The sequence below is a fragment of the Lagenorhynchus albirostris genome, chromosome 13, assembly GCF_949774975.1.
Source record: "Lagenorhynchus albirostris chromosome 13, mLagAlb1.1, whole genome shotgun sequence".
NCBI classification, from domain to species: Eukaryota; Metazoa; Chordata; class Mammalia; order Artiodactyla; family Delphinidae; genus Lagenorhynchus; species Lagenorhynchus albirostris.
In genome coordinates, this window is record NC_083107.1 from 83,276,837 (window position 1) to 83,292,355 (window position 15,519).

Here is a 15,519-nt window from a genome sequence, read left to right on the forward strand (position 1 = left end):
GTCCATGTTGACAGAAGCTACTAATTGATGACCTTCGAGGGGTACATAGTATTTTAGTGGTGTGCGGAGATAGAGCATGATTCTTACCCAGGCATGGAAGTCATACCTTTCACTTGCCTCCTTTCTGGACAGTTTATCAAGTGGATGAGTGGCTTGTCTCTATGGTTATTGACTGCTGAGGAATCTGAAAAGGCGGTGTTATTTTAATATTGAGAGAATTATGGCTTAGTTCTGGGGGCTGATATAATAACTGAAATATTTCTATAAGGAAATTGCATGGTATCTCAAACTAGATCAAAATCTCAACAATAAGTTTTAATATTTCTTTTATAATGAGTCAGATTCTTCTATTATGTGATTTTGTTATAAATTAAATGTGCAGTTTTTAAAAGAACCACTAAAAATAAGACACTTTTGAAAATGTGGTTTGTAGATCACTGTGGAAAACAGGGAAATATGTTATACTTTTATTGAAATATTCTATAGCTTATTAATTCATTGTTTTACTTCAGTTTTTCATACAGATTTTATTATAGACAATTCTTTGAAGTCTGATTGATTCTTACTTTGGATTATTTAACTTAGAATGTGTTTAATTTTGAATCATCCTGTCAGCTATTTTATATGTCAATACTTTAGTGAGAGGGTTTGTTCATTGTAAATGACTCCAATTTTGGATTATCATTTAAAGAATTGAATGTCGTAACGGTCCTATTGACCGAAGAGAATTAATGTATCTTCAAAAATGGAAAATATGCTTCTGGCCACTTTTGGTCTGTTTCTGGTTATTTATATTGGCATTTTATTATCAGAAATAACTGTTAATAATAGGCCACCTATTTGAAAACATCAGTTTTTTGACTATAGAATAAATTATATGTTTTCTGAAAGTACTAATTTCTTGGGTGTTGTTTGATTTGTAGAATTCAATGACTGCACTTATTGTGGCAGTAAAAGGAGGCTACACACAGTCAGTAAAAGAAATTTTGAAGAGGAATCCAAATGTAAATTTAACCGATAAGGATGGAAATACAGCTTTGATGATTGCATCAAAGGAGGGACATACAGAAATTGTACAGGATCTACTTGATGCTGGAACATATGTGAACATACCTGATAGGGTAGGTTATCTATTTAGAATTTGTCTTTCAGTGGTGACATTGATGGAAGGTTACCTTAACTTCTCACCACCTTTCAAGATTCTTCCTGCATGACATACATTTAAGATGTTTTATTTCTGCCTTTAGAACTAATAAGTTAAAACTTTCCAATCTTTGTGGAGGTGTTCTTCTAAATTTTTCAGAAATAATGCTGTTATTGAAAATGTGATCTTGAAACCATCCTAACTAAAGGTGTTGTTCATGGCTGTTGTTATTCATTGTTCCAAGGCTTCAAGTCTCCCACCCTTACACCTAGAATTTTCAAATTGGTATCTCTTGTTCTCACCTCTTCTCGGAAGTCTACACTTGTCTGTCCAGCTCAACTTGAACTGTCCACTTGAATGTCTAATGGGCTTCTTAACTTACAGCAAAACAGGTGTCTTGTTTGTTTCATCCCACACCTGCTTTTCCCTCAGTCTTCTCCCTCTCAGTAAGTGGTACCAGCATCTATATATCCTGTTGTTAAAGCACCAAATCCTACACATTAGTCCTGATTTCTCAAGACTACCCAAGCCAAAGTAGCTACCCAGTCACTTTCTATCAAATCACTATATTTTATTTGCATTACATTTATCTGATTTCTTATTTGTGTTTATTGTATGTTGTCTGTTAGTCTCCTCTAGGCTATAAATTCTCTCAGAGCTGGGACCTTGTCTATCTTATTTCCTAGTGCCTAGAATAGTGCATGACACATCGTAAGCAATGAAATATTTATAACCTTTTATTAATTTACTAGTCTGAACCCACATTAATGCTAATATTCTCAACTAAAATGTGTCTGCCATGGGTTTATTTACACTTTTAATGTAGTAGTTAAGGTACTACATCATGGTGCTAGACTTAATAATCCTCGAGGACCTGCATCTTGCTATAGAGCCCACTGGGGCCCACTTAGGATTGAGATGAGCTGTAGCTTATGGAATCACCCAACCCAAACTCATACAACTGATTTGTAATTTAGCAGTTAAAAAAAAAGGCCATTTACAGTATTTGAACTAGGAGAAGATATAATTAATAATGATTATTGCTTGGTGGATATAATTTCAGGGCAGAGATGTCCTTATGAGGTAGTGAACTTCATCTAAGCCTTGTACTGGGGAGTGAGTCTTGTGCACTGTTGGCCTGTAATGCCAAATTGATAGAATATAGGTGCTGTTCTGGGAACCAACCTTCTCCCTTAATTAAATGTGGTTATAAACCCACAGATGGCTCTAGCTTTATAACTCCCTTCTTTTTAGAATCCATGGCTTTTGTCATATAGTATTATTCCAAGGGATTTGTATTATGTAATTTCCAAATGTTCATCTGGTTCATTGACAGCCACTGTGTCATTTTATTTAATTTACATCTGTAATGGGAGGTTGGTTACCTTCAAATAGAATGGCTTATTGTTCTGGGTGACTTATCTTTCTAAACTTTTGTTGTGGAATTTCAGGTATAAATGTTCTCATTTTGAGGTATAAAGTCTTCTGTCCCTTATTCTGAAGGTTATTAATATCAGGTATTAATATTAGTTAACTTTCTGTTATTTAGAGATAATTTTTTCCAAGAAATTTTCAGAAAAAATCTGTTAAATTAATACATGACTAATTTTAACTTGAAAACAGTGTTTTTTGTTCCATCATCAATTCACCTTGGTTTTTTTTTTGTCTTTTTAGAGTGGAGATACTGTTTTAATTGGTGCTGTCAGAGGTGGTCATGTGGAAATTGTTCGAGCACTTCTTCAAAAATATGCTGATATAGACATTAGAGGACAGGTGTGTGTGATTACAGGGCTGTTGTTATCTTAGTATAATTGTTTGTATATGTTGGCTGATCATAATGTCATTCTTCCAGTTTTCCTATGGAGACAAACATATAAATCCTAGTACGTTTAGTGGATGCCTGTATTATTAAGTTTCACTGCCATTATTATGAAATTTCTGTATTGATGTCAAGTTAGATTTAGATAGAAGTAAAGCATAAAGAAGTTCATGTTTTTCAAATACACCTCCCTTACTAATGTCTAAATATATTCAGTTCTGACATGAGTAGTTTATGATACCAAGGCAGTTGGTGGCACTTTGAGTGTATGGGACTTATTTTCTTTAGTATGTGTTTCCTCTGTTTTGTCTTCTTCATCCATGTATTGTTCTTCTGTTCCTGGTGTTTCATCTTTCTTCTCCTTTTCCCCCATTTGCTAGCCTTTCCCAGGACCACTTGGTAGTGCCTATGGATTTTGCTTAAGGCAGTCATAGCTCACAGAGCTGTAAAGGTTATTTATTTTAGGGAAAAGCTTCCCTAAAGTTGAGAATATATCCAATATGTCAAGAGCTTTAGATTAAAAAAAACTGTACTGAACAGCCTGTTTTGTGGTTGGAGAGTCTACATTTCTGCTCAGTTTTTTTCCTTGTATTTAGCTTGTATCCAAATCCACTTTTGAATCAAACTGATAAATATTATGCCAAATGCCATGAGGGTCTTAACATGGGTCCCTTGCCTGAAGAAACATGTGTTTTAGTTAGGAAGGTTTTAGTTTGTTTTGTTTATATTTATTCTTACGTTTTTATGTAAACATAAAAAGTGTTGTCACTTTTGGTATAAGATAGTATATGATTGCCTCGTGAAAGGTTCAAATGTAAGAGTCTTGAGGTGGCGAAAGTGGGCATTAAGGAGAGCTTTTAAGGGAAGGTAGAATTTGAGCTAAGTTTAAAAGGTGGGTTAGATAGGGAGAGAGAAGGAAGGCTCGGTAGTTCAGGCAAGGATAGTGGAATAATGGGATGAGAAAATTTAGTAAGAAGGGAAAGTGAAAGACTGTATTCCTTAGTTGGTGAATAAATCAGCTTGTCAGCAGGATGGCGGGGAGGGTGGGATGGGAGATAGAGAAGAGAAAGGGACGTAGTGCCAGAGAGGCTGGAAACTAGTGTACAGTGTTGAGAAGGGAGCTGCATTGGGGACATCTTGGTGCCGGAAAATTAATGTGGCAGCGGCAGAGAGTCATTCACTGTCTTTCGGGATAAAATCATATTTTCACTAAAAGTTGGTGACTGGATCATCTATTTAGACTTCTACCGATCTCCTTTGTGTCTGTCAATTTTGTTTTCCTATGTTTTAGTCAGTGTTTTTGTTCTCTACCTCTGCATTCAAAGTCCACATGGATCTGTTTTTGGTTTTTGAACTAGATAGGATTTTAAAGGATCTGATGAAGATCAGTATATAGGTGCAGTATAGAGATTAAGAAAGCTAAACATGGTAAAAAAACAATTCACCATATGTTTGTGTAGTACACTCTTATGCATTATCTTTTGAAAAGATTGGGCAGATGAAAAGCCAAAAGTCGAAAGTCAGAATATTTATGTGACTTATCACAGGATACAGAGCTCAGGTACTGATGACTTCCAACATAGTGCAGGGTCCTGAAACCTGTTTGCTTTCCAAAAGCATAGTTTCCCCTATCAACTATGTGGGGTTGCTGCTTTCTCAGTCAAGAAGGATTAAGTTTTCTTAGGCTTCTTTCATAAAGAATTTCTCACAAGTAAATGCAAGATAGAATAAGGATTAATGTTATTTTCTACCATGCTGCTTCTTGGTAAGATATATTAATGCTTTAATAGGAATGTTAATAATGTTTTATATTTACAAATAGAAGTTTTTAATATTATATCTTATATGAAGTGGTTGTTGATCTTTTTATTATGCAGGACAATAAAACTGCTTTGTATTGGGCTGTTGAGAAAGGAAATGCAACGATGGTGAGAGATATCTTACAGTGCAATCCTGACACTGAAATATGCACAAAGGTATAAACGACATTTCTGTTCTCTTAGCAATACCTAGTGCTGAATGTTAGTACTGCTTATTTTTTTCAATTTTTTACAGTTGTTTGATATTAGAATTATACTGATTTAACTGGAAATGTTCTGTATTAAATTGAGGAGTAAGTTTATATCCTTTCAGGAGTTGTGTATTCACAGCAAAATGCAATGTGTAATTTATTTTAATTGTTATTTAATTTATTTTAATCAGAAAGTACAGTATCAGCTCTTCATAAATTATGGACAGATCATTTCCCCAGAATTATTTTATGCTCCTGTTGTTTGGAATGCAGAACACATTTCCTTTTAAAATATCATTGTGTGTGGTTATTGGTGCCCCAAACCAACCACTTTTAGTCTATTTTACTCAAATCATGTGGAAAGTATAAAACTGTATAAGACTTTAGTGATTATATTTGGCTTTACATGTGATAGTTGTCCATGAGGAAAATATATTTGGAGTTCTGGATTGAAATGGCAGGAATGAATAAAGCAAACTTACGGAATCACCCGTAAGACAATCCTATTTCATCCGTTAGAGATTTGGAGCAGCATCTTCTGAACCAGTGATGGTAACCTCAGTGCCCTGGGGCAGAGCTTCTCCTGGGATACCTTCTGCTTTGCAGGTGGTGGCTCCTTGGAATCTTGTTTCTTTTTCTTTTAGACCTTTGTGTCAGCTACTGTGACCACACGTGGCTTCTGACCAGATTTTGCTTTTTCCTAATTCAGTGCTGAACTGTGGTCTCTTCTTATTTCTATTAATTTGATTTTGAAAGCAATTGTAAAGTCTTTTAAGGTTTCCCAAAGGCATACTGCTCGTATCAGGTTGTTTCCCTGTTGTACACAGGTCCTTCCTTAGAAGCACAGAGGCGCTGGTGACAACATCTGACAGATCTAGACGCTGGCTTGTCTGGACATTGACAGGCTAGGTAGTGGGCTACTTGGGTGAGGTGGTCAGAACGGGAAGCAGCCTCTGGAGGAGGTGGCGCAGGTGTCAGCGGTGGGCCTGGGGAAAGACAGTGGTGAGGGGCAGAAGCGGCTGATAAGTAGTGGGGCACATCTCTTGCTCTGTTGAGTGATATAAAAGTATTTTGATACAAGTGATTGGTTATGAAAGGAAAAGCACTTGTTAGTTTTTCCAACTATGTTTCCTTGAGAACATTTTCAATATAGACTGGTCAGATATTTGAATTCTTGACACGTGTGTTTATGTGACTTTAAAGATTTAGGAGTAAAGGTATTAATCTGGCAAACTTTCTTATCTGTGCTCACAGGATGGTGAAACACCTCTTATAAAGGCTACCAAGATGAGAAATATAGAAGTAGTAGAGCTGCTGCTGGATAAAGGAGCTAAAGTATCTGCCGTAGATAAGGTAAAAACATCTGTGTAGAGAGCAGTTTTTTTTGAGGGCTATAGGTAGACTGACTGTATATCCGGTGGGTTTAATGGGGGTCTGATTTTATTTTGTGGAGGCAGAGATTACTTGCTGGGGCTATTTGTGTGGGATTTGGATGCTGTGAGATCTTCTTGGCTGTTCTGAGAGCATGCTGAGGAGTGGGCGGGCTCAGTATGCAGCAAAGCAGCTGCTTCAGAGGTTCCCTCTATGGCTCAGATCAGTTATGGCAAGGCGCATTGACCACCATGCAAGGAGGATGTCATCAGGTGTGGAGCTTGTTCAGAGAAACAGGAAGAAAGAATCCAAAAGGGGCTGGAGAAGATAGACTCTCAAAGGAGACTGGCATTCACGTTCACCAGCAGGAGAGATGTTCTGCCATGTGTCCTTGCCTTAATCCTTTTAGAGGAATGTTCATATTTTCCATAATAAATTTAACTCTCAATTGCTTAATACTTCATATAGAATTGATTCCTGGTTTTAGTTGGTCTACATTTTAAGCAGGTTTCTTTCTCTACTTCAAATTGATTTCCTCACAGAAAAGTTATTTCTGTATGAACTAAGAAATATAAATTTTTCCCTCTGAATATATAATATGATTTGGGCTCTCCTAATCCATAATAGATTGAAGCTTATCTTTTTATTATTCGTGAGGCAATTAAACAAAAAACACAGAATTTATATATATTTGCCTTTTATTTTATCAAGAAACATTATTAAAAAAAACACAGAAAAGCCTCCTACCTATTATTACCATATGTATTTATATATGGTATATATATTAATGTATATTAATATCATATTAATATAAAAGAAAGAAAATATAAAGAAAAATTTTAATCTTAAAAGTGAGGGCATAAAGTCAAAGAGAAGTTGTTGAAATTGAATATACTTAACTTTCTAGAAAACTTCTGTATTGCCTGTTTTTCTCATTCTGCTGTTGACTACTTTCTGGCACTGGTCCCCTAATTTGCAAAAGGGAACCCCACTGGACTACGTGCCCTTTAAGGTGCCCTGTCTCGGACCCTGTTGTGTGTGCTTTGTCTTAAGTCAGCACATACTTGCTGAGAAGCACACGTGATATCTGGAATGTTCTTGGAGTGAATGTGCATTCGTTCACACATACTTACAAAGGATGAATAAGGTGCTGTCCTGCTCGAATTTGGAATACAAACTTGTAAAAGTCTTGAACCTGGCTCTTCATAAAGGATTACATAAAAAAAACTTAAGAATAAAGATTAATGTTATTTTTACCTGGCCCATCACCAATCTCTGTTTATCTTCAGCATAAACAGGCAGGGTGTGTTGATGTCTTCTCTGCATTTTCAGAAATTTTGTGCCTGGCTGAAATGCCACTGATGATATTCTTCCTTCTCACATGTTTGGGGATAAGAAATGGAGTTCAGGTGGAGAAATAAGATGGTGAAATTCAGTTTAGATGTGGTTAGTTTGAAGGCTAAGACGTTCAGGAGGCCGTGACCGATAGGGCTTGAATTTGGGCCAGAAATCAAGGCTGGTGATAGGAATTTCACAGTTAGTTACCAAGAGATGAGAGCTGCATGGAAGTGACTAAGATCATCAGTTTGGAAGAAAGATGGAAGCTGAGGTCAAACTTTCCTTACAGCGTGTGTCACATTCTAGTTTGTTTTACGAATGTGCATGTTTATCCATTCTCCTCCTGTTACATTGTAACTTAGTTAAGGCCATGGACTGTTTTGTCTATCATCTCCATATCCCCCAAATTATCCAGCTCAGTGCCTTACTATATAGTGAGCTCGATACGTAGCTTTTCTGCCATATTTAGGATGTAGGAAGGGAATCTAGAAAAGGAAGAAGTAGACCTGAGGCAGAAGAGGAGATTCAAAATCACGATAAGGTTGTGCTGTAGAAGCCACAGGAAGTGAGTGGGTGAGAACTGAGAATTTCATTTGTTAACTTGTGGGTCATTGTCTTTAAGAGAGATGTTTGTGAAGTAAAAAGTGGAGAACACCTTGCGGACTGAATTTGCTTTTTTTTTTACGTATTAGTTTTCTTTCCTTAGTGTTGGATGCGAATACTAATACGATGGAGATTCTAATAAGGGAAGAAGGCAGGTTGATGTTAGGGAGCCGTGAAAGCTGAGGAGAACGGAAGAAGTTGTAGTAGCCAGAGAAGGATGGATTCAACATAGAGGACTCTGAGGAAGAGAATGTAGGGAACTAACATAATGGTGACAAAGGGCGTGAGGAAGGACGAGGTCGCTTGTGCTAGTGGAATATCAGCATGGATTGGGAAGCTGTCTAGACAAATGGAGACCACGTTGTGAAATAGAATATAAATTAGTTGAGGAAGGTGGTTGACATCTGTGGACAGTAAGTATCTGGATGATAGATGGTTACTAACCTGTGATGGAGGTGGATCCAGGGCCTGGGAGGAGCCGCAAGGAAAAAGCCTGTTGCTTGTCCTCTTTCGTTCTAGAAGGCTGTGGGAGAAATAATACCTGAGAAAAGCTAGGGAAGGAACAAGAGAAAGAAATTGTGGGGAGGTTACAGAGATAAAAATTCATATTATTTATACATTCTATATGAAAATATGAAAAGTTCGGATTTTCTGTTATTTTATAGAAGCATGAAAATTGTTACTCTGTATGTACTATATGTAAGAAATGTGAAAGTTCAAGTTTCCTGCCACTATTTTACAGAAAGGAGACACTCCTTTGCATATTGCTATTCGTGGGAGGAGTCGGAAACTGGCAGAACTTCTTTTAAGAAATCCCAAAGATGGACGGTTACTTTATAGGCCCAACAAAGCAGGCGAGACTCCCTACAACATTGACTGTAGCCATCAGAAAAGTATTTTAACTCAAATATTTGGAGCCAGTGAGTATTGGGTTTTGTACCTAACTGGGCTTTTAAGAAATGAATGTCTATGAAAAAATTAAGAGACTTCCAGCAGTTTTGCATTTCTCACTTAACTGAAGATTATAAAAGTTAAAGTTATTACTTTACTGTAGAAAAATAACTTTTCCCTGTCTAAAGCTGTTTTGCATTATATTGTAGCATTCACATTAAGTACATTCAGAGTCAACAATCAGCTTTTAAGACTTCTAGAAATCTAGCCTACTTTTCTAAAACTCTCTTCCCCCTGTTATTCTCTCAGGTATTCTTTGTGCTTTTATCAAAATGCACTCTGTTTTCAGAGTGTGGCTCTCTACCTTTGCTTGTGCTGTGTCCTCTCCATCCCCATGAACGTTCTTGTTAAAATCATCTCTCTCCAAGGCTGGAGTCAGTTGTCTTGTTCTCAGTGACATTTTAACTGATCTGCCTAACCAGATACAATTTTTGCCTCATTTGAATACTTAAGCATTTGTGTTTATATTTCCTTTTTTATACTTATTACATATGGCCTTTTATTTTGTTTCTTTTAAAATTTTCTCCCTTATTTCTTTTAGAATTTTCTCCCTTCCAGATTCCAAGTTATTCAGGGCAGGGATTCTTTCTTCTTGTATCCTCCATAACATCCAGCACATAATGCCTTGAATGTTGTACTAAAATAGTTTTTGCTTGTAAAGGATGCACATGAGAATGTAATCATTCACATGTGGTCTTTTGAAATACGGAACAGTTTTCTACTAGAGTTAAAAAACAGACATGTTAGTCCCAGAAACCAACAGGAGATAGTAGAATCCTGCCACCTTCCAGTTTAGCTGTTTACTTACATAAGCAAGTATGATTCTGTTCAACATTATGAGTTATATTTTAAAATATTTTTTTCTGTTGATAATAATGCACACATTAAATTTTAAGAATTAAAACACGAATACAGTAGAAAGTTCAAATTTCCTATTGTCCTTTATCTCCTAATTTGTAATTGTTTGAATGACTTGCCAAGATTTTCTTTACATTTCTAAAAATGTTTTATACTATGTATATAGCCTTAAAAAACTTGAGATACCATAATATAAAAGTTTTAAATAATGAACTATACCATATTTTAATTGTTGCACAATCTTTCATTCTAAGTTCTAATAGTACATTCAGTTCTTTATTGATGAATATTTGGTTTGTTTTGCTGTTAAAAGCTAGTGCTGAAGTGAACATCTTTTTTGTACGTATATCTGTTAACTCTTATTTTTAGGATTATTTTCTTGGAATAAACTCCCAGAAGTAGAATTGGCAAGTCAGTGGATGTTCAATTTTGATAGACTTTCCAAAATGGTTGTAACAATTTCTCCTTCCTTAGACCATGTATGATAGTGCAGTTTCCTGCAACCTTGCTAAAACTGGATATTTCCAGCTTCCTTAAGCTTTCTAATCAGATCAATAAGAAAAAATTTCATTGTAATTGGCATTGTAAAATTATTAGTGAGATTGAGATCTTTTAATATGTTCATAGGCTATTTGCATTTTTGCTATTTTCCTCTTTGTATCCTTTGCTGTCTTTTTTCTTGAGTTTTTAAAATTATTTAAAAATTGATTTTTGTGTCTTTAAGGATATTGATCCTGGATCCAGCCTATATATTGTATCTCTCTCCCGTGCTTATTCTTTGTTTATGGTGTTGGGGTTTTTTAATTCCCCATCCAATAGTTATATAAATTTGTAGTTTACTTGTTGGTCTTTTCCTGCAGTTCTGGCTTTAGTATTATATTGAGAAAGAAAGGCCTTTTCCACACAAAGATTTTTATAGTTTTTTCTCTTATATTTTTTTCTAGTGCTTTTATAGTTTTACTCTTTACATTTAATTTTTTAATGTTTCAGAAACTTATTTTTGTTAAAGTATGAGATGCAGAGTTCTAATTTTATTTAAAAAAATGGATGGCTTACTTCTCCCAATACCACTTACTAATTCATCCTTTCCCCACTGATTTGAAATGCCACATGTTAATATCCTGTGTGAGTTCTGTGATGTTGTAATTATTGTAGCTTTAGAATGTATTTTGATTCTTCTTCAAAGACAGCTACTTTTTGGTAGTCTTTAAATTATTTTTCATAGCTATTTTTACATGTTCTTCTTGCTTTTCAGCTTTTCAAAATACCCTCATGGAATATTATTATTGGAATTGCCTTAAAATGGTAGATTAATGTGGGGGAGAATTGCTCTTTTTAAGTTATTGAACCTTTCTGTCTGGAACCATAGAATGTCTCGTTTTCTCTGGTTATCTATTATGATTTTCACTAACATAGCATTCTTTATATAGGTATTATACATATTAAAATGATTCTGAAGGACTAGTTATTGTTTTAATCATTTTATCGATTGTAAAATCTACTTTACTCCACATTTTAGCATCCCTGAAGTTGGAATATGTCTTATAATTGATGGGTAAGAAAGCATCGTGTCATAAATTGGCAGCACTTTTTCTTTCTTAGTCGTACATAATAATGATGCATCTTATAATTAGTAGGTATCTTAAGTTTTATGAAATATGGTATTAACTTAAGCACCTCTGAACCTATTTTTACACAGGTCTAACCATTTAAAATAAGTGTTTTTCCTCAATTAAGTAAACAATTAATAAATGAAAATTGATGCTACTTTTTAATAGTAATGTCTTTAATGCAAGGATATGATGTGTTTATAATTACAGGACACTTGTCTCCTACGGAAACAGATGGTGACATGCTTGGTTATGATTTGTATAGCAGTGCCCTGGCAGATATTCTCAGTGAACCTACCATGCAGCCGCCCATTTGTGTGGGGCTGTATGCACAGTGGGGAAGTGGGAAATCCTTCTTGCTCAAGAAACTAGAAGGTATGTTTGTAAAAAGTCTGCATATATAACAAAGTTTTCTCTTGTGTATTTTTGTTTTTTTAAGTAAAGAAGAATGGAGTTTTTTTTTTTTAAACATCTTTATTGGAGTATAATTGCTTTACAGTGGTGTGCTAGTTTCTGCTTTATAACAAAGTGAATCAGTTATACATATGTTATACATATACATATCAGTTATAAATATACATATCTCTTCCCTCTTGCGTCTCCCTCCCTCCCACCGTCCCTATCCCATCCGTCTAGGTGGTCACAAAGCACCGAGCTGATCTCCCTGTGCTATGCGGCTGCTTCCTGCTAGCTATCTGTTTTACGTTTGGTAGTGTATATACGTCCATGCCACTCTCTCACTTTGTCACAGCTTACCCTTACCCCTCCCCATATCCTCAAGTCCATTCTCTAGTAGGTCTGTGTCTTGCCCCTAGGTTCTTCATGACCTTTTTTTTTTTTCTTTCTTAGATTCCATATATATGTGTTAGCATATGGTATTTGTTTTTCTCTTTCTGACTTAACTTCACTCTGTATGACAGAGTCTAGGTCCATCCACCTCACTAAAAATAACTCAATTTCATTTCTATGGCTGAGTAATATTCCATTGTATATATGTGCTACATCTTCTTTATCCATTCATCTGTTGATGGACACTTAGGTTGCTTCCATGTCCTGGCTATTGTAAATAGAGCTGCAATGAACATTTTGGTACATGACTCTTTTTGAATTATGGTTTTCTCAGGGTATATGCCCAGTAGTGGGATTGCTGGGTCATATGGTAGAATAGAGTTTTATGTATGGGTATGTGGTTGATCCTCTACACCGTTATTTGAGTTCTCTTTCTAAAACAGAGATCCAGCTGTGTTATAGCATACTTAAAACCCCTTCGTAGCACATTCCCTGCGAGTGCTGTTTATAACTGTCCTACCCAGGTCCTTCACAGACTGTCAGTTTGCGTGAGCACCCCTGCCGGGACTGCCCCCCCGTGTGTGCTCAGGGCTGTAGGTGTAGGGGCTCTCTGCGCCCACGCGAGCCCACTAGACCCTTCCTGAGTGGCCTCCTCTACTAGGAGCTTCCTGGACAGGTCCCCCACCTCCCCGCTAAGCCCCACTTCTTTAGTTTGGCAAAATTTCACTCGTTCTTCAAGGACAGGTGTCAGTATTGCCTATAAAATTCTTGCTAAGTTTAGTAGTAAGAATGCCTTGTTCAGGGCTCATCTGGACTGAGCACACACCTTTAAGAGCAGTGATCCTCAAATGTAATTGGAGGGAGAAGGGGTGAGGAGGAGCAGGGAGGAATGGTGGTGCTATAGCTAGGTATAATAGTTTGAAGACACATAACAGAAAAATAGTTTTTAGTTTTATATCTGGAAACAGTACCTTGTTGATTGTGTGATACAAACCACAAGAATAAATATCAAAATCTTAACAGATGGGAATATATGAAAGAGGATTTTGTGCATTTTCAGTAGGAAGCAAGAGAGTGGGTGGGACAAGGGTCAAGGGTACAGGTGCCCCTAGGGAATGAGATTCTTATCAGAAGAGAACGTTGGTTAAAATGGTTAAGTACCAGCATTCTATCTAGGGACTTGGTAAGTGCTCAGTAAATGTTTATATTGAAAATGTGAAATTTTCAAAATGTTTGAAGTTGTATTTCTTAAATAAAACAAATAATGTTTTCATATTAAATTCTCTTTCAGATGAAATGAAAACCTTTGCAGGACAACAGATTGAACCTCTTTTTCAGTTTTCATGGCTTATAGTATTTCTGACCCTGCTCCTTTGTGGAGGCCTTGGTTTATTGTTTGCTTTTACGATTGACCCAAATCTTGGAATAGCCGTGTCATTGAGCTTCTTGGCTCTCTTATATATATTTTTTAGTAAGTCTTTGCCTTTTGTCTTTTTCAAAAATGTAGAGAATGTCAAAACTCATTGTTTTACTTAAAATTGTATCTATATCTTTCTCCTAAAGTCTGTAAGAGATTTTCATAATTAGGTGAGAAAATTGATTTTTTGCTATTTTGTAAGTTGGCCTAGAGGAACATTGTTCCCAGCCTGGCTGGTACAGCTTTAAAAACTAGTGCACTACTTGTTAATATTGAAGCAGAACTTTTATTTATTATACTTTCCCTTTTATATGTTAATTAATGATTTATATTTAAGTCCTTTTTTAAAAATAAGTTTTTATAGCTGTCATGATGTGCTCTTGATCATTTTGACCATGCCTGTAATTTTTATTTTATCTAAAAGCAAAGTAATAAATATATATAATCCCCGTTCTCGCGAGTGTCTTCAGTTGCAAGAAAGGAAATAGATTTACCTTTGGAGGAACTACTGGTAACTTCAGCATTTGCAAGTAGTGATAAAACCAGTCTTTATGTTTGAATCTGAACTAAGGGTTATGTTTCTGTTTAAGGCATTATCTTTCTGATTGTGTTTCTTATGTCATATTTTAGTCAGCTTACTTTCCATTTTTCACATACCTGATGTATGTTGGGGGAGGTTAATTAATTGAGTAATTCTTTGAGGAGTAGTTAGGAAATGGAATGGGACCATGAAAATTATGTAAGTCTGCCTGTTACTACTTGATACTTGACTGTTTGGAGAAAAGAGGCTGCTTGACTAATGATTGTTCTGGATAATTTTGTTTTAAACCGTGAATTTCAGTTGTCGTTTACTTTGGTGGACGAAGGGAAGGAGAGAATTGGAATTGGGCCTGGGTCCTCAGTACTAGATTGGCAAGACATATTGGGTATTTGGAGCTCCTCCTCAAATTGATGTTTGTGAATCCGCCTGAATTGCCAGAGCAAACCACTAAAGCTTTACCTGTGAGGTGAGTTGGTCCCTTTGACAGAAGTAACTTTTAATAAGATGAAGCAAGTAAAAGTTTATAATGCATCATTTCTCAATGTATATTCCAAAAAAACATTGGTCCCTTAAACTTTTTAATGTGAGAAGTAAAGCAAACAAATACTCCCTGGTCAAATCTGTGTGGGAAACACTTCATATTATAGCTCCCTCTTGTACATTAAAGGATCAGAGACACCTTTTCATAAAGAAATCAAGTTAACTTTGATTTACCAAATTTTATTTGAGCATAAACCCATGTTCCCCCCTTATGACACCTGTTGTCATCCTTTGGACAAATTTGAAAAGAGTGCTGGTCTATTTGAAAAGAGTGAAAGGAGTCTTGGCATCTGTTTACATCAGGGTGTAACTTTGGCAATTCAGCTTGCGCTCTGAGCTGCTCTTTCCTCACCTGTGGAAATATATTTACCCACTCCTCTAAAATTATTTTTAATATCAAATAGGAAATGTATGAGAAAACAGTTCAGAAAAGATGAGAAACATGTAAGTCAAAGAGTAAAGGAAGGCTAGAGGGCTCCAGAGGCAAGTAAAATGAAAAAAAAAAAAGTTTAGAGAACTGAAAGCAA

At 35.9% G+C, this 15,519-nt stretch overlaps 1 protein-coding gene across 12 annotated transcripts in view; it reads left to right on the forward strand.

Annotated features, from left to right (window-relative positions):
* The window catches only part of KIDINS220 (kinase D interacting substrate 220), a 97,826-nt gene that overhangs the window by 22,869 nt on the left and 59,438 nt on the right, over positions 1–15,519 (forward strand). For all 12 annotated transcript variants that reach the window (XM_060168505.1, XM_060168506.1, XM_060168507.1 and 9 more), the window contains exons 8-15: positions 924–1,121; positions 2,819–2,917; positions 4,841–4,939; positions 6,229–6,327; positions 9,029–9,206; positions 11,916–12,080; positions 13,786–13,965; positions 14,753–14,918. In XM_060168505.1, coding sequence (XP_060024488.1) covers positions 924–1,121; positions 2,819–2,917; positions 4,841–4,939; positions 6,229–6,327; positions 9,029–9,206; positions 11,916–12,080; positions 13,786–13,965; positions 14,753–14,918 — 1,184 coding nt within the window. The remainder of the gene's footprint in view (positions 1–923; positions 1,122–2,818; positions 2,918–4,840; positions 4,940–6,228; positions 6,328–9,028; positions 9,207–11,915; positions 12,081–13,785; positions 13,966–14,752; positions 14,919–15,519) is intronic.